At 41.6% G+C, this 24621-nt stretch overlaps 1 protein-coding gene across 2 annotated transcripts; it reads left to right on the forward strand.

The window, feature by feature from the left end:
* The first annotated feature begins 37 nt into the window (after positions 1–37).
* gnb1a (guanine nucleotide binding protein (G protein), beta polypeptide 1a) lies at positions 38–23321 on the forward strand. 2 transcript variants are annotated; one of them, XM_047039741.1, is made up of 11 exons: positions 38–439; positions 13976–14082; positions 15217–15255; positions 15600–15706; positions 17665–17728; positions 17806–17968; positions 18381–18447; positions 18933–19134; positions 19350–19566; positions 20656–20771; positions 21339–23321. In XM_047039741.1, exons 2-10 carry the CDS (start codon positions 14026–14028, stop codon positions 20760–20762), a joined length of 1023 nt encoding a protein of 340 aa, XP_046895697.1. In that variant the 5' UTR covers positions 38–439; positions 13976–14025; the 3' UTR covers positions 20763–20771; positions 21339–23321. The 2 variants fall into 2 exon arrangements, with proteins under 2 accessions (XP_046895697.1, XP_046895698.1); XM_047039742.1 differs by lacking the exon at positions 38–439 and adding an exon at positions 12355–12443.
* Positions 23322–24621: the final 1300 nt, after the last annotated feature.

The raw sequence follows: 24621 nt of genomic DNA on the forward strand, positions 1-24621 counted from the left end.
AGTCCTTACGTTATGACGCTACCATAACGTGGGGTTTCCCATAGCTGAGTGCAGGGTTACCGCGCCCATCTCTGCTGTTTGATGGCCGGAGGAAGCGTTTGAGATACTGGTGTGAAGAAAGAGAGAATAGGGGGAAGACGGTGGGAAAGACTAGAAGGATTAAAGATTGGAAAGAAATTATTCTCAATTGGAAGACCACCCCCAGACACTAAAACACGTATTTCGCAAGTAACATTTGGTGCGGTGAACACTGCCTCATCTTTGTGCCTCTGTGCCGGTGTGTCTCCCCTTGGCGGATCGAAAGCTGGATTCGGGGAGTGCCGCTCCTCGATAGCTTGTTATCTCGCCAAGTCTGCGTGCTAGGTGGAAAGAGGAGATACTGTCTTCGCTGTTTCCAGTCAATGCGATATAAAGAACGGATACCCTCGACTGAAAACGGGTAAGACATTCTTTGGACTTTGGGTTTGAGCTAGCTAATAAACGTGTTTAAGATGCGACAAAGTAGTCTACCCGAGTCAGTGCTAGGTTGAAAGACATATGAAAATTGGTAAAATAGAGTGACTTGCTGGTTGTGTGATTCCTACTCTGCTACCAGCCGTGTAACTATTCAACGGCATTACTGCGACGGGGTGGGGGCACAATTAACTGTCTTGTAAAACAAATCAGAACTAGCTAACGTGCTGTCAACGTCCGGGTTTTTCTCCGGATCCATACTGTCGTCCCTGACACTATCACTTCTAGTTCCTAGTCCTTTACTAGGCTTACATTAAACGAAACTGCATGAACTAAAGCAGTAAGTAGTTATTATTGAATGAAATATGGTCTAAAGAAGTACTAATTAATCAACTTGTTTGGTGGTGGCTCAATTTCTTTTCTAACTTGGCTAGTGCTAGCGAGTTGGCTAGCTAATTTTACTTGCCAAGCATGTTAACAAATTAGCCATACAAACTTAGATAGAATTGTATGTAGAGTTGATACACCTAAAACTAATTGTTAGTGTATACATACACCTGGACACTGCTTGGTTTAATCAAGCAACAGTTTGTCACTCAAATGGTGTGACTTAGCCAGCTAGCAGACTAGGGAGGGAGTCTAAAAATGGCTACTTCACGTTCACCAATACAGCCAGCATCTAGTCTACCACCACCACCCCCCCTTTTCCTAGCATTTACGGCTTAGCCAGCTAACGTAACGTTCGCTATGTATGGTGGTTGGTGTCAGAATCATGCAACCACTAAAGGACCATATCTAGCAATAGGAACTATTTGGCTAATGTTGGTAGATTGAAAGTAGGTTATGATATTGGGTTTGCTATTGGATTTGAGCAATCATAGTTCATTCACAGTTCTTAATAAATAGAAAAGAAAGTGAAAGTTAGAGCTAGCTTTGACTACAGACGAAGGCCAGTGGTACAGTAGCACTAGCCGTATCAGACATTGTGAGACACTCACCTACAGTAATTAGCTAACGTTATAGTGAGTAGATATACATCGTTGGCCTTGATTGGAACGCTGTCAATATTTGTTGCCTCCATTCCCTGTACATACTCAGCTACACTCCCCGTAGGCTGATGGTGCATCAAGCGGTAGCCTTTGTGACTATGAATAAGACATCCATTTTACTAATGGGCAGTGTGGTTAGCACGCTAACGGGTTAGCAAGCATTAGAAGTCCCTTTGGCTTTTCCTGGGAAGCGTATGAAAATGTGGGTAGGCAAATGACAGTTGGTTGCACGGGGAACTGATCGTAGCAGTACTTTGAAATGAAAGGAGGGCATAGTTCAATACTTTAAGGTTAGCACCACCAAGGCTTGTGTGCCAGTGTACTGTCCAGGTGAATTTGATTAGCCTTAACTTAAGCTTCAGCTTCTAATGATACATCAACGGTGTTGCCTAATTGGATCTCTGCAATCTATTTAACTTAAGCACAGGTCTGGTAGTGGAGGTTACCGTTTTCTACTTACTAGCACGGTGAGAGTATTGTTTATTGACCGCTTTACAGGAAACCAGAAACGTCAAGTGTCCATTCAATGAGGAAGCACCACCTCATATTAGTATGTAGATGTAACGACGAAAATGTACTGGGTTTGACTACTTAAGCGGCAGAGCTTTTTAAACGCATGCCAACTGGGTGACTGGTGTTATCCAGTCAATGATCGTAAAACATCTAAACCGGTTTTGAACACATCATTTTCGAGCGGTGGTTAACTGAAGTCGCTTTTTGTTACAAAACTGCAAAAATATTTTTGGTGTTCATGGCAGGTGATCAGTGATATCTGTGTCACGTAAAACATTTTCCCTGTCTTTGAAAAGAGCTATTTGTAATTATTGCTCTTTCACAAAGATGAATTCATCTTGCCAGTCTGACCCCCCCTTCTTGAATGAATGGGTTCCTGTATTCAGGGCCCAAGCAGCTGCAGCGAACAAGATGGCGTTCAAAGCCTTTTTCCTCGCCGCTCGTTCTCAGACTAAGACAACAGCCCTTCATCTGACGGATTTAGCAATGGCAAAGTACATTTAATCGGCGTTTACGTTTGTCTTACAATATTTCTCTTAACGTATCGGTTAGATAGACAAATCAATGACATTCCCACGAAACTGGCGAGTCTATAGAAATATATAGGACAACATGGAGGGATTACTAGGGATGGGGTAAAGCCTGCATCTTGTGTATGTCAGACTGTACATGCAAACATATTTTGATATATTTAGCATGAATTTAAATGCAACCATCATTTTAGACAGTAGGATATTACACTTCAACGGTATATTTGAGTTGTATTATTTATAAATATACCGAAAAGTGCGATAAAGCTGAAATGCTTAATTGGCATGTTTGTTTCTTTCATATATTAGCCTTGTATGATTGGTAAATGCATGTCTTGTCAGATGTATGTGACCACCGATACATTCAAGTCTCGTCTTAAAACCTATTTTTATTCTTTGGCTTTCGAGTAAGTTCAGGGTCACTCGTGCTGACTTTAATTGTGTATGTCTGTTGTTCTTATTTATTGTTGTTTTGCCCTATTTGATGTTTTTGTACAGCACTTTGCTTGGCATTGGCTGTTTTTAAATGTGCGCTATGAATAAAACTGTCTTGACTTGACCACAAACGAGAAGACAACATATAATGTTATTGAAATCTATACAAATGGATCAATGACGTAGTAATACTAGGCAATTTTTTCTGCATGTGAAAGATAATGTGAAACTCCAGTGTCCGATTGCTGAAATATTTGAGCATGTATCTGTTTTACAAATCTTACTGACATTTAGTTCTAGTAAGGATTTTAACTTGACTCAATAACATTGTAAACATATATTTCTTCAGTCCTACTGTGAGATACTGTGTTTTCAAATATTAATTTATTCTAGGGCTTTGTTGTGGCTGTTGTGGTTGTTGTGTGGCATGACAGGGCCTGCTTGACTGTCTCCACTTACTTGTCATTGCAGTGTAAATCAAAGTGAACAACTAAAATGTATTCCCCTTTCATGATCCATAATTACATGGGGTACAGTGGCCTTGACAGTCAATGGTGAGAGTCTCATGGGGTTCACAAAATTAGTTAGTCTCAAACATGAGTTTAACACTAAGGATAATTTCCTGTCATATCAAACCTGCTTACCCTCCCTCACCCTGGTTTGAACACATCAGAGATGAGTGGCACTACAACAAGATCATTCAGCTTTGGCATATATCTTATCTAAGTGAACTAGAGGGATTTTAGTTGTGATACAGATTTTCATCTTGCTGGATTTCCCCCCCCAATACAGTGACGGGTATGAATGGGATTAAATTCTTACCGTCTGTGGATTTCAGTTTCTAGGATTATGGGGCTTGGTCAGTGATAGTGCTGATTTCCAGTCTTTTCCTATGATCCTGCTTTTAGCTATATGGCATACTACAATATCCAACAGACCCTCGTCATGAATGGGACTGGCAATTGGCATAGAATTCGTTAATTGTTAAGAGATGAAACTTGTCTTTCATTGTTGCCTATTCTGTCATGTTTTTGTGTAGTTCAACAAATCAACCAGGGCATGCATTATTCTGTTGATGGGGAATGCCTGAATTGGAGGGAATAAAATGTTAAAGAACCTGTAATCCATTCATCAGGCAGTCATTGTCATTACCTTCTCAGCTATGAAATGAGAGCAAGTACTTTAAGGTCAAAAGTTAAATCTTTCAGCCCTGTTTGTCTGAATATTACCTGTCTGTACTAGTGCGTAATGCAGATTAAATTGGCATTGTATAATAATAGTTTGACAGTCTAACACCGTGTCCTAACTGGATGCGACTAAAATCAGTTGGATTGTGTTCTATTGGAATGTCCCAACTGGATGCGAGCAACTGAGCAGTGCGACGCGGTGCAAACTTTTTGTCGGACACCTTGTTTCTATTTATTTGTCGTCGCTCGCGTTGTAAGTTCCATAGCACACGGTGTCATAGGTTAGTTTACATGACGTAACAAAAGTGAACATGACGCATTCAGTGTGGACGGAGAGCGTCCGATACGACACAAGTCAGACACTTGCATCCAGGACATGGTGTAACTCCTCTTTCCAACTTGCTAATATTTAGTTTTCTCCGGAAGAATCGCATAAGGCTGTACAGCACCACCTTCATTGGGACCAGGCTATCTCAAATGAAGGCCTACTGTTTATTTTTAACCCAAGGTGCCAGTTGATGACTGTATAGGCACTATGATGTTGGTAATCCACCCCCACCCACCCTCCGTACCCTGTTCTAAGGGGCACTGGGGGGCCTGTGTCTGACCCTCGAGGTCTAGTATATTTGAACACAAACAAGCACATCTTCACCACTGTGGTTTATTTTTAGTGTGAGCTGCATGTGACTGGCCACCATTCCCCTCTTCTCCCCTTTCTCTCCTCCTCTTTTGCCCTCTCCAACCATTCATCAGCTGTATGAGGAGGCTGGTTCTGTCGTGCTAGCCTAGATTGAGGAACGAGGATAGCCCAGATGTTGTGGATACAGGTGTGCGTGAGCTTAATTCCATGCCACTGCAACACTCCAGCTTTAACCCCATCCCTCTCTTCTCGCTGTCAATTTCTACTTTTTCATAGAATGAAACCTGGCGGAAATATGCAGCCAAATCCATTTTCCATAATACTTTCCTGCTCTTTGCCAACTTATTTCCTTTCTGTTGGTGTCATTAGGTTTGAGTTCTTAGTAGCTATAACAGTAGCTTTGCCAGCAGGAGAACTCTGCAGTGCTAGTCATCACACATCACCACCAACTGTGTGCTTGAGAGCCTCTGTTTTGAATAGTCAAAGTGAGTGGCGACAGCAACGTTAGTGACCCACTCACTCCCCGTGTTGTCAGTGCATCATGTGGTCCTCTCAGCTCCTCAGCCTTTACATAAAACAGCTGGACACGTCTGCTTTGAATAAAGAAGTAAGACTGTTTGGTTTGTATTTACATTCTGCACAGTACATTTGACTACCACAGAGAACATGTGACCGAACCTGAATTCCAAGACGACTGGAAGGCAAGGAAGAGTGTTTAGTGTTTGTGTGTATATTCCTTTTTGGTATAGTACAAGAGCAGAACTAAAAAGGAAGGGCGGACTAGCTGTCATCTGACTCTCAGTTGTTTCTTTCCATTTGGTAACATGGAAAGAATGGGAAGGAGGGAGTGGTGACTAATATTAATGCAATCAAAATTGTATATTTTACTCTTAAAACAGTCATGCTCTTGGCTTTGGGCAAGCTCAATTTTAATGTAGTCCGCACAATTTCCATGAAAAGCGAAATGTGCAGCATGTTGACAATTCTAATCTTTGTTCTCATTTTAAAGAAATAATTTGCCTAAATGTAGGCCTTTTTCTTGATTTGATTAATCTTTTTAATGTCATAATGAGACTAGTAGTTTAGAATCAACCATTATTTCCCCAACCCTTACTGATCTAGTGATCGCCCTTGTGCTGTGCCATTTTGGTGTCAGTCTGCCAGCATGAGTGCTAGCCTGTGGAACCTGTTTGGCTTCAGCCCTGTGCTCAGCGACGTAGCTAAAGGAGGAGCAAGGGCCGGGAAGGTGGGCCTCTTGGGGGGGGGGGGGGGGGGGGGGGGGAAGGGAGGAGAGTACATCGGTGCCTGAGAATGTAAATACCAGAGGACAGGTGAATGGTTAATCTCTTCACACCTTGTACTTAAATGTTTTTGCAATGTTTTTTCAGCAACATCCCGTAACTTTCAGATTGTTTTGAAGGGGTGTACTAATAGCATAGTGAGAACTCTTAATGGAATGAAACTGGAAGACCACTACTTCAGGTCACATGATTCCTTCCTTTTTGATTTCCTCATGCCAAGAATCGCTTCCACTGGAAATGCGCCATCTGCTGTAACCAATCTGCTTGCTAGACGCTCATGGCATCATGGAATGTTTCACAGATCGATCGATTAAACTCTACTGTCACTCTCATTGATGTTTTGTCTAACATGGTCCGACATTCTCCCCATATACGAGTGACCACGAGCACTCTGACCACCACTTTTGCGGCAAATAGAACCATTTTACGGGAAAAGTCACTAAAATACAAAAACAATTATAGTTTGGGCTTTCTGTTGATCACCTCAACCTTTATAACCCTTGCTCTGTGATATTGTTGAATAAAGTTTCTGAGTTTTAATTAAACTTGAGTTGATCAGCATTTATATTCCAGTCTGTGAATAATGTGTCTATATAGCCTGTTCTGATGGTGTCCTTGGACCAATACAGTCATGGATCTGCCACTGGAGAGCTCAGTTTATTACCTGAAAGCTGAATGAACGTACACAGAAACTACTCAAATCAGACAGAAAAGAGTACTCACAGCTGTGTTGGGGGAAGGGGTTCCACTATGTTGTCGAAGAAATGCAATAGGTCCGTCATGCACATTTGTCCTCTGGGTGCAAAGCTGATGAGGTGGAAATGTTTTTGTGTCATTTATAAAAAACCCTGCTTTTGTCCTCAGAGACCTTTTCTTAATGCACAACCTCTTATCTTGACCAACCCTCAGGTACTGGCTTGGTTCATTTCATGTGATGTCACAGTGAAAGGGTATGTAGGCTGTATGTAGGCTTTTTGTGGATGCACATGAAGTTGAAACATATGGTGACCTATCCCTAATGCAATGAGCCAAGTAGGATTTAACCGAGAGACCCCGTCAATGTATTATTGAGTGGATCGGATGCTCAGTTCATTGCTGGCGATTTTTTTTAACAAAAACACCATGGATATTGTGGATAATGTTTGTAGCACTGCAGTACTGTACCCTAATTGTGTATTGGAGCATTGGAATACGACCAGTCGTTTGAGAGGAAAGGGGATAAACCATATCCCAAATTGTTCTGATATATTCTATTGTGTAGCCTCTGGATTCTGGATTCAGAACTCTCTTGCTCTTCTTTCCATTGAGGAAAATGGGCCAAGGGGCTTGAGGCTACTCATTTTCAGTTGAGTAATTCTCCTCTATGCCTTTAGGATTTGGAATTCACATGTCCCTTAGACATTCAGATTGTAATTACACTAGATCTTCCCTATTTCCCAGCTCAACAGTACAGAGTCACTCAGTCAAACTTATATTATTAATAGAATACTGTATAACCACCTATTCCAAGTGACTAGAGTACGGTGTACAATATCTGATATGACCTAAAATGAACCCACAACACAGGTGTTTCATGCACATTGCTCTACCAATTAAGCCACTCAGGGTTATAGGAAGAATTGGAGTTGCATCGTGACTGTGGTTGTACTATAGATCAAGGCTTTATTGCTAGTGTTGTGAAGATGGAACATTTCAGTTTTTCTCCCTAATTTTGGTGTTCTATATTCGTAGTTCAGTATGTCCCTGCTTGGCGTCATAGTGAATAGCAGTCAGCAGCTCCTCCAATGCAGTCATGGCAATGTCTGGCTGTCTGATTGAATTTGTGTGTTCTACCATAACTATGTAGACTGACTAAGGACACATTCTCTCTCTCTCTCTCTCTCTCTGTGTGTCTCTCTCTCTCGCTCTCTGTCTCCCATCCCTGGTCCTTCTCTCTTTCTGTGGTCTGCTATGCTGGACTCCATTTGGCAAAGAGAGGGGCAGAGCTAGAGTGAGTGTGAATGGGGTTGAGGCTTTTAAGAAATGGCCAAGAGCAACTCCTGGCTCTTTACGGCCTCTTTCCTGCATCAGCCCCCTTGTCCCAGCACTCTTTCTGACCTCCTTGTGTTTCAGCTGTGTTCACATGCATGACTTCTTCACAGCACTTAGCCCCCCACTCAGACACCAACCACACACACAGCCACACATGCGCACACGCACACTCGTACAATGTCCAGATGCTGGTTTATTCTGTGGTGTCACTCTGTACATTCTCTTATTCTGTTGGGCAGGCCTTACATATACCCCTTAGGTGGTGTGTGTGCAGTGTTGTGTGCTTCTACGGCTTTGTGTGTGCACAATTGTGTCGGTGTGTATGGAGGGGGAGGGTGGGTGGGTGGGTTCCGGCTGTGGGGCAATGGGTCTGTGGGGCTCATCCTTGATCCTCTTGGTGAGTGAGGAGAAGTGAAAGGATTGGGGTGGAGGGGCTGTTTCTGGGCTGTTCAATATTGCGTACTGTCTCCTTCTCTGGATGGAGGTGGGTGTTTTTTTCCCTTTACAGTCAGCAGACTTACCCAGTGAGCTTCTGCATTTAATGCAGCTCTACTTCAAGCCTTGGCTAGACCATCTGCGCAGGGCCAGGGCCTTCTTCAGTTACATGAGCATTACAGTCCATCAAACATTATTTTAAGTATAAAGCCTAGTTTTCATTAATCAAATGTATGTCACTTAAATAGTCAGTGTTGGATGGCAGTGGTGTGTGGGTCAGAGAGGAGTTGTATAAATAGTTTGATGCAGTATCGTTATTGTCATTGATCAGTCTGACATATAACTTTTGATTTCCCTCTTACTCAACATTTTATTCCGCAGTTTGAATTTAAGGAATTGTAGCCTGCGGAATGGAACAATAATCAGATTTGTCATTTTGTTATGATAACTGATTCTGTGTAATCACAGATGTGGAAAATTGTTATATGTTTGAGAACTGTGTTTGGCTCTAGGGACTTAAGCTCTGGGAATTTGAAGTAGGTAGATTATGCCCTTTGTATGTAAAAAAAACAAAAAAAGGTTTGGGGGGGATATTTCAGCTTTTGATTGGATAGTGACAGTTTTAGATCGACAGGAAAGTAGGAGAGAGAGAGGAAGATATGCATCAAATGACTCTACCCGCTAATCCCCCTGCCCATTGCATTTTAAAGTATAATTTTTGCCTTGTAAGTCATCTTATCTAATGAGATATTTTCAAGCATTTGTACATTGCCTACCTGCTCAACCCAGTCTCCCCTGGCAGCCTAGTAATCCAATTAAAGAACACTTGCTAACATGCTGACTTTTATGCTGTTTTAGTGCGGAGCTTGTAGCATGAGATCACAGCAGTTCACAGTTTGATGAGTGTAATGCAGTGTGTAGTACATGCGGGCTAATCTGAGTGAGAGTGGTATGATCTCTGGACCAGAGTGTGAACTTTTGCGACTGCCAGCCGCAGACGGCACCATACACCAGCTGCTGATCAAGCAAGTAGCTCCCTCAGTGGCCTGGAGCAGTGGCCCAGACAACAACAGGGAACATTCCCAACCAGCTATGGATAAGCCATTAGAGCCTCTTCTGTTTTGGGTCCTAAATAACACATGAGCATTCATCATGTGTTATTTAGGCTGTTCTACCTGACGGTGTGTGTGTGTGTGTGTGTGTGGCTTTCTGTCTCTTAAGATTTAAGAGAAATGTTTGGGAGGATGCACTGTTGCCACTTCCTCTGAGTGTTTCGACAGAGTGAGCGAGCTAGAGCCAAGAGCAGCAAAGGAAACACCCTTTCAGAGGAAACGCCCGTTCAGAGACACACTAACTTCCTGGGGTAGAGGCAGTCTGCTGACACAAACACAATCAGTAGTTGAAGAAGCACTGACACAGTCAGCCATTGACGGTCTCGCCCTCGGTAAGCAGTTGGAGAGAAGATGCAGTCATTTTGCATGTGCCTCAAGAAAAAGCATGGCCATTGGCTATATGTTGTCCTAGTAGCCACGGCCAACTATCATATGAGCAGAAGGAGGAGAGCGAGTAAAGCCTGATGCAGGTGAGGGGTGGGGTGGCTGCCGAGGGGGCAGGGAGCCTTCAGTTATTAAGATCCTCCACACCCACTCTTAACAGGACCTCATGGTTAATACACAGTGCTGTATGGGGAGAGACTACCTCTTTTTATCAGATGGGTACCAAATCCCTGCCATGATCACTGAAGAACAGTGCTTACCTGGTCCTCTTTTGGGTGAGGCTGATCTGGTCGCTGGATCCATGTACTCATGGTCCACTTCACGGCTGGGGAAAGTAGTGACTCAGTTACTGCTCATTATGTTATACAAAACCTCACAAACATTTTGGTTTATTCTCTACCTTTTACACAGATAATACAGCTTGGGTAAATGAAGTGCATATATTTGTATACCCCAAGTATAGCCTATATGATTTCAAAAACAGCTAGCATAAGACGTGGAAAAAAGTTGTAGTGGATGGCCTTACAGTATTAATTGCTCTGCTATTGGTGACTCTTGTCTAATATTCTTACAGTCAATCGGCGTAAAAATCACTCAGCGACTAAAATGTACAATTATATTAAAAGAGTGCTCTCGCCACCTCCCCAGCAAGGTAAGCCTAGTGTGCGCCTGCTCCGGTGGGCCCTTAATGCCGTGAAGGTTACCACACCCTGTTCCCCTTCACCAAGGGGTTAATTAGCAGCTCTCCTCCCAATCGTCCTCTGCTTGTTCACTCTCATTAGGCTAATCTGGCTCTGTCCTCCGCCTCGTCTCCCTGGGCTGTATCCTCTTGTACACCAGAACATCTCCCTGCCTGCTCGCCTGCCCGATCAACCACCTTAGTTCCTGTCCTCGTCATGGAGTAATAGAGTTTCGCCAAGTGCCTCCTTACAAATGTTCTGCCCTACTATGACCCACCAAGTTATGTGAATTGATGTGACCTCGTGAAATATCTGTAATTCGCCATCACCATTTCTTAAATGAGCATCATTTGAGTATTACAATGAGTTCAACATGGCCATAGTTTATTGTGGATATTGGCCGGGTTTTCCAGATTCGTTAAGAAGCTCTTACAATAAGAGCTTCTTAGGAGCGTTCTAGGAACACTCTAGAACGCTCTTAGAACGCTCCTAAGAAGCTCTCAGCGTTAAGAGCTTCTTAACGAATCTGGGAAACCCGACCATTATTTGGATGTTTTGTCATGGTTGTGTCATAGGTCTTAACGATAATTATAGTTTAAACTTGCTCAACTGTTGCTATAAAGTTAGAAGAGCATTTGCAATTTCTTTCTCTCTCCAAATGATGGCATTCTTTAATCTTTTTTTAGCAGAGAGGGTCTTTGATTCATCTATTGCTGAAGGCTGTCTTTGTGGAACAAAATCTTGCTCTACTAGTACATGCCTGTTTGAAGCTTTTACAGGAAGAAAAAAGGCCATAAAACTGGTGTGTGTGTGTGTGGAGTCAAATTTCACTTCCCTCTCCGCTTGTCACTGTTGCGCTCGAGATGACGGGAGCCGATAGGACTGGCTGGAAAATGTGAAGTCTGCTTCCCTCCTCCTCCACCACCACCTCTCTAAAAATAGCCAACTGAGAGAGAAGGCAGTAGTGTAGAGGCGCACTCTATCAGTTGGGCTGCCAGCAGTTTCAACACACTCCCACCACCAACACAGAAAAAAGCTCTCTCTGAATCACACCTCTGCCACCCTTGCAGAGCTTCCTCACAAAAGAAATATCACACTTCTATCAATGCAGAACCCTAGCCCCCCCCCCCCCCCTTCTGCCTCACCCCCAAAAAATCCTATGACTGTCACCTTTACTGGACCCTTGATGCCCCAACACTGATTGTAAAGCTGCTACTATAGATCTATGGTTCAGATCCCCTTTCGTCCTTTTTACAATAAAAAAAATATATTATATCTCAAAGGGGTTGACTTGACTACTTCCAACAAAACCCAATACAGGCAAATGTATTTTTGCATCTATACTCTCCACCTACAGTCTTGTTAATGTATTCAGTTTAGATGCCGTTTTTTTATGTCTACGCAGATTTAGAGGAAAGGCCACCAGTGGGTCATTCTAACTATCTGTGACACCGAGAGCTCTCATTACAAAGAAGACGAGGAGACTTAACCATGTTCCCTTGACACATTTTTATTGACCAGATTAGGCGGTTAAATCACATTGCTTAGATGCACACTCAGTTAGCTGCACTGGCCAATCAGATGGCAGGTACCTGCTGGGGATGGTCAGGTGCTTGAAGGGTAAGGTGTTCATTCAGGTTCCCACCATCCTCAGGACACAGGACCTATACGGAAAAGAAACAGGAAAAGGGAGGTAAGAATAATGAACAAATTCAAACCGAAGCGTTACTATTTGCCACGTACACTTTGTACAACATGTTCATATTGTTCACTTTTTCCTTATTTGAGAAAGGAGGGACTAGTAGTGTGGATTTTAACAGTGTACTTGCGATCAGTGATGCATTTGTCAGTAATATACAGTATGTACCTTAATCTCCAGCATTATGTGAAGCGTACATCTAGAAGCCTGTTTTTGGACATTTAGAGTTTGAAAGCTTATGGTGACTCACTGGTGGAAGATAGAGGAAGTTCTGCCAAGTTGCAATAGTAGATCTTTGTAGATTGATGGCAAAAAAGAGTTCCTAAATTCTATGAAGCAGTGGGAGGAGCATTTGAAGCAGTCTCATCAGCACCAAATCCCCCAGCAACTGCTGGAGGATTTCATACAAAGTAGCATTAACAAGAAATGTTCTTTAAACTCAGTTGTGGCCACATCCATGTCCTTCATGTATCCGAGCTGTTTGCTATTTAGTGTTTGTTTGTATTTTGCCTCCTTTCTCTGGATAGTGAAAGTGTCAGGGTTAAGCCCGCTGACCAGAGGATTGGGGTCAGCGGGATAGCCACTGCTTTTAGGATCATCAGCAGGTTTTGTCTTAACCGGATTTGGCTGGAGGAGCTGAATCAACTGTGTCCCAGGATTACACGGATGACATTGGAAGGAGGTTTAGAGCCCAGTGACCAGGTCCAGAGCAGTACAAGCTGTAATAGAGCCTACCCTTATCACCTGAGCACCTTTGGGCTCCACTAGCAAACAGAACACCTCCTCCAGCTTCTGTAGTTAAAGCTCAAGCTCCAGGCATCGCCATTCTGCCAAGCGAAGAAGGGGTATGTTTGCTTTCATAGCTTCGGCCCCAAGGAATGGATTTCAGTTTTGACTTGGAGCTGTCCAGTGACGGTCATTCGCCACCTCACTGTTGTCCAGATGTTTGGCTAAGTTGGCCAGTTTATTGGAGGGGAGGGAAACTAATTCTGCATCACTTTAGAAATAGTGATCTTTAGCACAAACTGGGTGCAGAAGCCTGTTGCTAGGTAACGGTTTCAGACTGGAAAGGACACATCTTGGTTTCTCTATGAAAGTGTTGGGATTGTGCGCTTTCTGGCTAGTTTCTGTGCTTTAGAGAGAAACCGAACAGGGATTTTGTGCATTATTCTGGCAAGCCTATATAGCAGGCTTTGTAGCATTTAGAAATGTAAAACTACATTTTCCACATGTTGCACATTAAAAGCTTTGCATTTGTTTAATGGGGGATAACTGAAAACTGTTATTGGCATACTTGTAACACAAGTGCACTGAACCTAACCTTTTACTGTGCCCTTAATATTGGATTGAGTGTCAAGTCTGTTCAAATTTCCTCAAGGAGTTTGACTATCACAAAGCTAAAGGATACATGACAAGAGACCCTGCCATTGCTGATGTAGGGTCTGGTGCCAGCCAAGCCAGTGTAACCCCTCTGCGATGCTAAATGCTAATACTAGGTGTTCAGCTTTTGCCTTGTCGTCCTACAGATCAGCACGAGTCCCGGCGGCGGAGCGAAGCACACCATTAGCAGAGGAAAATGAGCGAATTGGACCAGCTACGCCAGGAGGCCGAGCAGCTTAAGAACCAGATCAGAGTGAGTCTTCCAGAACCACCTTTCCCTTTTGTACCATATATATATATATATATATAATGAGCTTAATTGGGATACTTTGACAGGACTAATGAAAATGGTGTCAGTAGAACAAAATCTCCTGTCTTATTTCAAAGAGCGAAAATTTAATTACAAATGCATTAACTTTTACTACCCTATTTACAACATAATGTGCAGAAACTGGGTAAATAATGAATTTATAATCTTTCTAGTCAATCGGCCCTTGGTTGTTTCTTTCTGACTGACTAGTATATTTCTGGTTGTTATCAATATTGCTCAAAAAATTGCTAATACCTTCTGCTCAGCTGACCTGAGTGATGACATCATCACCATTAGGTAGTGCGGTGTGTTTGACATTGTTTTATTGGTCAACTCTTTATTCCCTGTTTCAATACAGTAATTCAAACTGTTAATTAAATTTCTGTCTGCAAATGTCTGTGTATAACAAGCTATATTGTGTTGCATTGTGAGACTGATGGCTGCATAACAGTTTACTGTTGGTGTGCTGTACATTTCTTCAGTTTCATACCTATTACATTTACCAATAACATTTACAATTACAAGTAATTTAACACACCACACCCACAGCGTAGTTGAATTATTCACTCAGAAAAATACTTTGGTAGGGTTGAGTCCTGTTTTTATAGTTAGCTTCCAAAATCAAAAATGACAAAAGAATGATATTCTAAACAGAAAATACCCCCCAAAAGCTGTCCATAGAAATCAAGCATATTCCTACCCTCCAACGAACTTTAGCAATATTAAAAAAATACTGAGTATTTCACAGAAATAGTTGTGATCAGGTCTAATGAGACACAGTTTGACATGCTAGGCTTGATGGCATATTATATGTTTGTTTTTTCACCAGTCAATCAGTCCTAAGTAACACAAGACTGCTTTTTTGATCCCAGCATGCAATTTCAATTAGATGCAGAGGGCTGGTAGTCCTCCATATACAAACACCTAGTTCTAATACGAGCCCAAAACTTTGTCTTGAAAGTTGTGTGTGTGTGGGGGGGGGGGGGGGTGAGACTAACATCAGCTAGTGATGACTGTTTGCTGTCAACCTTTTTGGGGGGTGGGGGAATAACAGAAATTTGTTTGCGTCTTTTTTAGGATGCCAGGAAAGCGTGTGCGGATGCTACACTGTCTCAGGTAAGGAAGCTCTCTTTTAGCCACATGCTATCTACAATTAGCAGTTCAAATATTAAATATTTATAATTGCTTCATCAATAAAACTTTTTGAGGGAAGCGTTCTTAAGTGCCTAGTGGAGGAGGAGGGGGGGGGTGTAGCAAGGTTCAATGAATCCATGGTTTAAAGCCTGAGTTATAGTATCCATTTGTTCTTAGAGACGCTAATTTTCTCACATCATTGCGGAAATGTAATGTCTTATGCTTCAATTGTTGAGATTTGTAAAATATGAGGGGAAAGGTGCTGCCACACCTATGCAGATAGACCCACATTTGCCTTTTATTCATTGCCTTTTCCCTCCTGTTAGATCACCGCTAACATCGACGCTGTTGGCCGAATTCAGATGCGCACTAGACGGACACTGAGGGGGCATCTGGCTAAAATCTATGCCATGCACTGGGGCACTGACTCAAGGTAATCTCATTTAGCTTCATTCTATCCATTAACTAAATAATTCAGTCGCTTTGCCAAATACAGGAAGTGGGCATAAATGTTGCTCTGTATACTAATGCTATCTCCTGCAGCTCCTTGTTAAAAGGGTGGGGTGGTATAAGGAAGTGTGCATGGAAAATGGTTAAATCACAACTGAGCACTGTGTGCACTAGTGAACATGAATGTGGTTCACTGAACCACTGTTGGTTTTGTGCTCAAATGTTTGTCAGTGCATTGTGTATGTGTATGCACTGTGGGTGTGTGGAAGGGGTGGGGGTATGCGGGTAGGAAAAACATTCAAAATGGTGTCGTCCTTTAGTACTAAGTAGTGTCTGGGCAGTGAAAGCAGACTGTCATGTGAAGTCACGTGTCTCTTTTGCAAAGGGGGCTTTCCCAAGAGCCACCAGACACATCTCTCACCTCAGCAACCGGCAAACTAATTACTCTACCACAGGTGTGAACCAGTCCAGAGAGACGCCACAGACCAGGCCACACCTAACTGCTTTGTTATCTTGCTTTGCTGCGTAGTCATCTTTCCATATCAACATCTCTTCTAACAAGCTCAAATTCGCAATGGCTGCAACCACGGGGGCATTTTTGTGGACCAGCCGACAGAGCGAGCTATAGAGCTGCTGGTCGCAGCTACAAGTCCAAATCAACCTTTGATTCTCAGTTAACTTGCCACAGTGCAACAGAGCTTGGAGGTGCTATTTCTGGACATGGTTGTGTCCTTACTGCAATTTATAGCTCTTGGGCTCACCTGACAAGAGTCCCAGACACGCATGTCTCTTTGCACTCCTCCTCTCCTGTGACAACCATTAATTGGTCAAAATCTTTGCAAAACCTTTTCCCCCTTTGCGTCGTCATGCGCTTATATAATCACTGGTCTTACAGGTGCAACCTGTAACTTGGTTCTCCCTTGTGGCCTCCTGATGAATTGTACAAACGGCTCAAGTTTAAAACAGAAACAGTTCAACATAAAGCCAACTAGTGGCTCATCTGGAAGGGTGTCTCGACTCTATACATTGTTTAGGCCTAAGCATAAGAAATGTTACTCTCCAAGAATATAATAGAAACTCATTTTTGAGTTGCTTTGAGCTAGGCAATTTACAAGTAAGTAAAGCTAAATTTAATTTCTAATCAGTAAATGCAACTGATTTTAGGCGCTTACCTAGCAAGAAGAGAGCTAGTTAATTCCACTCCTGCTTTATTGCACTGCATTTGGAAAGTCAGATAATGCGCTACAATCTCCACTAAGCATCTTACTACTCTGGAGAAACAGTAGAGCGTGTCAGTTTTATAAAGTAAACTTTCACTTAAAATCTTCACGAAATCCCTCATTCATTGCACGTCTATTCAGAACTGGTTGTTCCAAGTTAGTGTTTGTTTCAAATCAAAGTCAATCACATAGCTGTGAACATTGTTGAATACGTTCACAAGACAACGGTCACTTAAGCGAAAGAGGTTTGCCCTGCAAAAGAGGGACGTGTTTTGGCCTCTCACTCTTGCTGTAGCTCACGTTCTCACCCTCTCTCACCAGCATCTCTAGGCTAGGCAGGCTGCATGTGCCTGTTCCCTGCAGGGTCTAGGGGGGGGCTCCTGTACCCCCCAGTTTGCTGCCCTCCTCTGTGCAGCTTTTTGTGGTTTAAATCATCCAAATAGTGGAACATTGCTCCCCACAATCTCTAATAATACAAGCACTGGAAACCACCACATCATCCCTAAAAAGCCAAATACAAGCTCCTCAGGAACCATTCATTTCTACATTGTACATAAAGGTGCAATCTATAGTTTTTGTTTGGTTTCCAGCATCATTTGCTCACACGTTTCTCTGTGTGAGCAAGAGAAACTCTGAGAACGAGCAAGACAATATCTCAACTCTGTGTTCCAATAGCTCTCATTACTAGGTAATAATCCATTATTTGCATTTTTTCCTCTAGGCTTTTAGTCAGTGCCTCTCAAGATGGTAAACTCATCATTTGGGACAGCTACACCACAAACAAGGTAAAATAAATCAAACATTGCTCTTCTGCTTATGAAGCACCAATGATTCGTCTAACACCACCACCTGTCTCCTGTAGGTCCATGCCATCCCACTTCGCTCCTCCTGGGTGATGACATGCGCCTATGCACCCTCTGGGAACTACGTGGCCTGCGGAGGTCTAGACAACATCTGTTCCATCTACAACCTGAAGACCCGCGAGGGCAACGTGCGCGTCAGCCGTGAGCTGGCCGGACACACAGGTAGCTGGTCACCTACACGAACACACACACACACACAGACATACACATAGACATCAACAAGGCAAAGGATGGATGAGTAGTGGTGTTAGTGTAACCAACCAGCATCGAACCAGGGCTATCACCTATCAAGCTCCCTTAGTTCCAAATTAGTCAATCCCACCTCCATGTCAATCACTATATGAATCTATCTCTACTTTTCTTCCTTCTGGATGTTCCACCACCCACACCTTTTAGTTTTTTTTGCTGTCTGAACAAACTGTACTGGACATTTGGATGTTGCAGCAATCCGTCTTCCATGCCTGCTCTCCCCTCCACACAGATATGTCAGCATCACACAGCTGTGTCACAGGACCTGGAACCTGTCAGCAGTGTACTACTCAGTTCTGATTGGCTGTTCTCTTGTGCCCGCCAGGTTACCTGTCCTGCTGTCGCTTCCTGGATGACAACCAGATTGTCACCAGCTCTGGAGACACCACCTGGTAAGTGTTGAAACTGCATTCTCCCTGTTCTACCTAATGCCTATGAGAGGGGATTTCCCCACCTGAAAGTGAACAACCTCCCCAAGTTTAGGACCTCATATTTATGATGATTCAGTTTATGTAAAGTCAGACTTTAAAGGCCGATGGTGATTAAGTCCATGATGCTGTTAGCTATACCGAGATTAACATTTATCAAGCTTGAAAATAAAATGAACATGTGGTTCAGTCAAGTAGAGGATGTAAGACAAATTGTTTTATCCATGTTCACTTCCTAATAAATACAGTTTTTTGACTTTCACCATGGTCATAGTTGGGAGCTTGCGGTTACTTCCAAATAAATTACGCACATGCAGTATTCAGTGGGCCCACTATTGATGATTTCACAAGGAGATTTGCAGAATCTTGGAAGGTGTAGTTGAGTACGTTTGACCAGTTGACAGTCCTGTCCTGTGTTACTGACCTGCTCCCCTCCCTCGCTCCCCCAGTGCTCTTTGGGACATTGAGACGGGTCAGCAGACGACCACATTTGCTGGCCACACCGGTGACGTTATGAGCCTGTCGCTGGCACCGGACACTCGGCTGTTTGTGTCAGGAGCGTGTGACGCCTCCGCCAAACTCTGGGACGTTAGAGAAGGAATGTGCCGACAGACCTTCACTGGACATGAGTCGGACATCAATGCCATTTGCGTAAGCAAAATTCCCATCATCCTCATTGTGACACTGAAGTCCCATCATACTCAATTTAGTAATTATCCCCCCTCTCTGACGCACTCGTTCCTGCTATCATTTATTTTGGCTTTAGCCTTAATATTGACATCCTGCCTCCCTGTGTTGGAGCAGTACAAAGCCTAATTAGAAACGCACTCTGCTTCCGTCTCTCATTGTGGCTCTTCTACCCTCAGTTCTTCCCCAATGGCAACGCCTTCGCCACAGGCTCTGATGATGCCACCTGCCGGCTCTTTGACCTGCGCGCTGACCAGGAACTAATGGTCTACTCGCATGACAACATCATCTGCGGTATCACCTCTGTGGCGTTCTCCAAGAGCGGCCGCTTGTTGCTGGCGGGCTACGACGACTTTAACTGCAATGTGTGGGACACCCTCAAAGCCGACCGTGCAGGTGAGATGGAAATGACCTTCAACCTTAAAGTACACACACTGGGATTTGCAGATGAGGCTCTCTCACTCACAGTCCAAAAGATCTCACGTACTAATGATTAAGGAATAGTGGATGTAGATTTAAAGGAAACTAAAAGGTTTTGTTCATATTGTTATGAATCACCAAGAAAAACATAATTTAACCTCAGCAACAACAACAAAAAATGGAATCAATCTTAGATTGAGAAAGACCTCGCCGCAGGGTGCGCAGCGCCAGTTTACTGTAGCGTGGATGTGTTACATGCACAACCTCAGCAGTGGAGGTAGTGGTATAGAGTTACTTAGGATGAGGAGAAGGTTTTAAAGGCTGCATAGTTGCTGTAGTAAAGTCCTATAGAGTTACGGGAGAAGAGTCAGCAAGGTTGTGTAGTAAAGTTGTATCTGAAGTGGTTTAGGTGCAGTGTTACAAAATGGTAAGGATGGGCACCTGCAGTACTGTTAACCATTAAGACACTTATGCATTTTAAGAGCCAGTTGTGTAGTGGAGGTTAAACAGCATGTATGCTTTTTTAATTCATGTAAGCACTTAGGCAAGCACTCTTCCACCTCATGGAAAAAACGAGTGGCAAGCAAAGGGAGCGTGCTCGAGGGATATTGCGCGCTCCCATGCAACAGTGCAAGGTTTAATCCAAATGTTCTTGAAGCTCCACATCCCTGGTCACCACAGTGGAGTGTTGTAGATGTATAGCAGGGGCAGAAAATGGGGCAGTAGACCAACTGCCCTCTTACCTGCTTCACAAGCGGAAGACCTCCCACAGAGGCATGAATATTTTAGAAGTATTGACGGTTGATTGATGTGTGGCCTGGATCAGAGAACATGTGTTTTGGGGCTGGCACCGATCACATATGCATACACACACTGAGTCTACTAATTGGGAAATAAACCTGCTAATTTTTGCAGTTAGAAGAAAAGTATTGTAAATGTGCGCAAATAAATTGTTTTATTGATATGTATTGTGAAGATATGGAAACCCCCATATTTGGTAGGTAGTCATGTCAATACACTGTAGTCAGTTGGATGTAATTCTGTAACACTGTGCTTTGTCTGTAGGTGTACTGGCCGGGCATGACAACCGTGTGAGCTGCTTGGGGGTGACTGATGATGGCATGGCCGTGGCAACAGGGTCCTGGGACAGCTTCCTCAAGATCTGGAACTAGAGTCTGAAAGTATGACACCCTCACCTTACAAGGGATGAATTTTTGCTGTGAAAAACACTTCCTCAACTAGCTCTAAAGAGGGAAATGCTGTCTAAATACTACAAATGTAGAGTTCATTGTATTTTGTAGTAAACGTTTGTGATTGAAATATATTTAATGGTCTTAGTTACTCATTATGGAACCTTATCTTGTCCTGTTCGTTGGAGTATTCCGCCAATATGGAAAGCAATATTTAGCATATTATTATTTTACCTAAAGGAAGTAATTCAAAAACACTATAGGTAGTTAACTACAGCCATGGTGGAAAGTATATAGTCTATATTTTGATATCCCTGTGCTTTTAAAAGATATTGTCGTCATGATGTGTATGTTTCTGAAGAAAGGGGTCTAGTTGCATAATGTTACTGTTGACAATGTTCAATGCATGTGCTGCCATCTTGGGGTAGAATTGAGAAGTACAGGAAAAATGGCTTGCCTTACCAAGAGGTTACCCAACTATCACACACTTAGAAACAAATACCAACAGTTACTGTATAACTTGTGCAGTTTATTAACGTGTGTCTCTTCCTTTTCCAGATGTCAGACTCCAAAGTTGCGTGGAAGACCATTCCGACATTGAAATATTCAATTTTATTGCATATCCAATCTTCTCAAAACACCACAATACTGACTCCAACACCCCAAATAACTACCAAGGGCAAATATTCTCTTTCTCTCCTTCTCATTTAAAAGAAGAGCACAATTGTTGTAACTCACTTGACTAAAAAGATGAGGAATTCAATGGTATGAAAAGGAAAATTTTGCATTCCTCTGGGGACCATCTTCTGATATTGTAGTGAACAAAAATATGAACACTCACCCCCTCCGCAAATGTCACACCTCTTTATTACACAAGGTTTGAGTGAAGTTAATTACAGAACAGTGATCTAACTCTGATAGCTTTTTTGGCCATGTTTATTATTATTATTCTTCAATGTTTTTTTGTTTCAAGTATTTTTTCTTTTTTTTTTTTTTCCCCTAAGAACTAGATCAGTGTCGGTTAATGTTGAAATGAGGATTGAAAGCTTTCTTTGATCTCATAGTCTTTACACATATTTTAGAATTATGTTTCTAGATTGAAAATAAAAAAACTTCAAATGATCATTTCATTTTTAATCCAGCTTTATCCCACCTGAGAAAAGACAAGAGAATTGAGCTACAACAGGGAGTCCATAGCCACCCACTGGGTCTGGCCATTCTGTATATTTAGTCCCAAGATACTTTTACTCTGTTTCTATTTTCTGTCTAGTCACAAGTCTTTGTTTGCACAAAATTTAACTTTGCATAAATAGAATAATGTTTCAAGAAAAAGTTAACTAACCAAGCACATGCTGTTTATGATAATGAATGCTCGTTTTTAAAACGAAAACACAAGAAACATGCATTTTAACCAATATTTCACCCTTTGTCAGGCAGCAATGTAGAATAATTACATGAAGATTAACCCGGTGGTTCATTATTTCTTTATTTTCCATTTTGTTTCCCCTTTTTCTGTTGACTGTGGTTGGGACCGGTGATGTGATTTGGTTGGGTAGGAAGAACCTCCATTTTATACCCCGGTTTCATTACGGAGTTTCTGTTTCAACAGAGGTGCCCAATCCTTGCTTGGAAATGCAGTTACTACTCTGTGAATGACATGTTGTATAAATCAATGTTTGAAAATAATGATATCGAAACTTTTTAAGTTAAAAACAAAACAAAAAGATTTTGGTTGTCTGCCACGGGTGGGTTAACTCTTAGAATCGCATGCTGTAGAATTGCTTAAAAGAGGTGCATATGGAACTAAGTCCTTTTGATGTTTTTCTTTAAGAAAATAACCTGTTGAATATATCATCATTACAATGGTATTTATATTGTTTTGGCTACTCTGTGCATAAGGAATTCAATTTAAAATGTCAAAGCTATGCACTTGAGAGAAGCAAACACCACAACATAACAAATGGTTACCTGGTCCATGGGAAGGATTCCACAATAAGAGTAATGTAAACATTATAATTGTATAAACACACACAAATGGAACAAATCAATTTTCATTCCTTCTGTAGCAAACAAATTCCACTGACCAAGAAAAGAAACATTTTGTAACAAACAGGTTTTTTTCTGTCCTTCTTTAATAAAAAAAAACTAACAAAAAAACTTGCAGCATCTGAATGGCAGAATTTTCTGTTGTTCCCCTCTTGTAAACAGAGACGCTCTTTCTTTAGCAGTAGTGGCATTTTTTCCATTCCGTTTTTTCTCTGCGACATTCTGTACAAAAAGAAATGTGCTGTAATTGTGCGTTAGGCCTGGAGTTGGCAAAAAAATAAGATAAAAATAAAAAAATATTACAAATTAATTAAATTCCCTTTCCTTTTCTCTATCATGAAATAACTGTAGAGCTCTGCACCCCACTGTCCCCTTCTCACCTTTTGTATTTAATTTTAAAGTCAGTCAGTGTACAACCTGAAAGCTGGATGCAAGATAGAAACTATATTAAAATGTACTGTTATTTAAGATGTAATAAAAAGCAGTTTGAGATGACCATCTGTGTTGTGTCAATGTTTTGGAGAGGTGGTGTTGGTGCTGAAATTACCTTTTAAGAAGTTTACCATAATGTTAAATTGGGGAATTTTTATACCAATATTTGAAAACCAACAGTTTAAGTTTTGTTTTGCAACCTGCACCAATACTTGTTTTGAACATCTGTCTTGGCCCGTTCCCACAAGTCACCAGATGACACTACCAATCTAATTGACAACAAGCTATTGCAATTTAGGGCATGCCTTTATTGAGTTTTTTATACCATAGTGTAACGTTTTGTTTTTGTTCTCGGAATAACTGATGACACATTTGATTTATTATAAACATGTAAAAAGTACAGACATCCTATGCACTCAGGAATACAATGCATAACTAGATCATGCCGTAGCCAGCGAGGTGAAGTTGGTTTCATATTCAACATTCGTCTCACATTCGGGAAACGCTAGTTTGCAGCGTCGCGTTAGGGACAGTGTTTAAACTACCCATACAATTTTTTAAAATTATGATCTTTATAATATTTGCATAAATATAAAACCTCAAACGGACAACAGGGTATTTTAACAATGTCTGGTATACTTCCACAGCCTTTACTTTTTGAATTACATTTCAACTAAATGACAGAAAATCGCTAATCTAATTTTTTCAGAATTGTACTGAAAAATCTCATACGCCAGATTATTCTAATAAAGTCTGGCCTGCCTTCACACCCTTTACATTTTCAATAAAGTTTTTAACAAAATTCAAATAAATCGCTAATCTCTGAAAATAGCATGAAATCCACGCTAATCTTAAAAAGTTTTTCTAAACTGTGTCAAAAAATGTCAAATATACATCTGATATTAATCTGTGGCCTACTTCCACACACTTTACTTTTTCAATTAAGTTTTTCTTTTATTATATAAAATTGAAATATATTTAAAAATATTATTCTAATAAAGTCTGGCCTACTTTGTTAAAAATGTTATTGAAAATGTAGAGTTATTAAGATGAGCTATTTTCAGAGATGAGCAATTTTCTATCATGTTCTTTAAAACATTATTGAAAAAGTAAAGGGTGTGGAAGTAGGCCAGACATTATTAGAATAATCTGGTGTATATGAGATTTTTTGACACCATTTTGACAAAACTATTAAGATTTGCAAGGATTAATTTATTTTCAGAGATTAGTGATTTTTTCTATCATTTTGTTTTAAACTTAATGGAAAAAGTAAAGGCTGTGGACCTATCAGACATTGTTAGAATACTCTGGTGTCCGTTTGAGGTTTTACATTCATAAAAATATTATAAAAGTCATAATTTTT

This window comes from Hypomesus transpacificus, chromosome 18 (genome assembly GCF_021917145.1).
Source record: "Hypomesus transpacificus isolate Combined female chromosome 18, fHypTra1, whole genome shotgun sequence".
NCBI lineage: Eukaryota > Metazoa > Chordata > Actinopteri > Osmeriformes > Osmeridae > Hypomesus > Hypomesus transpacificus.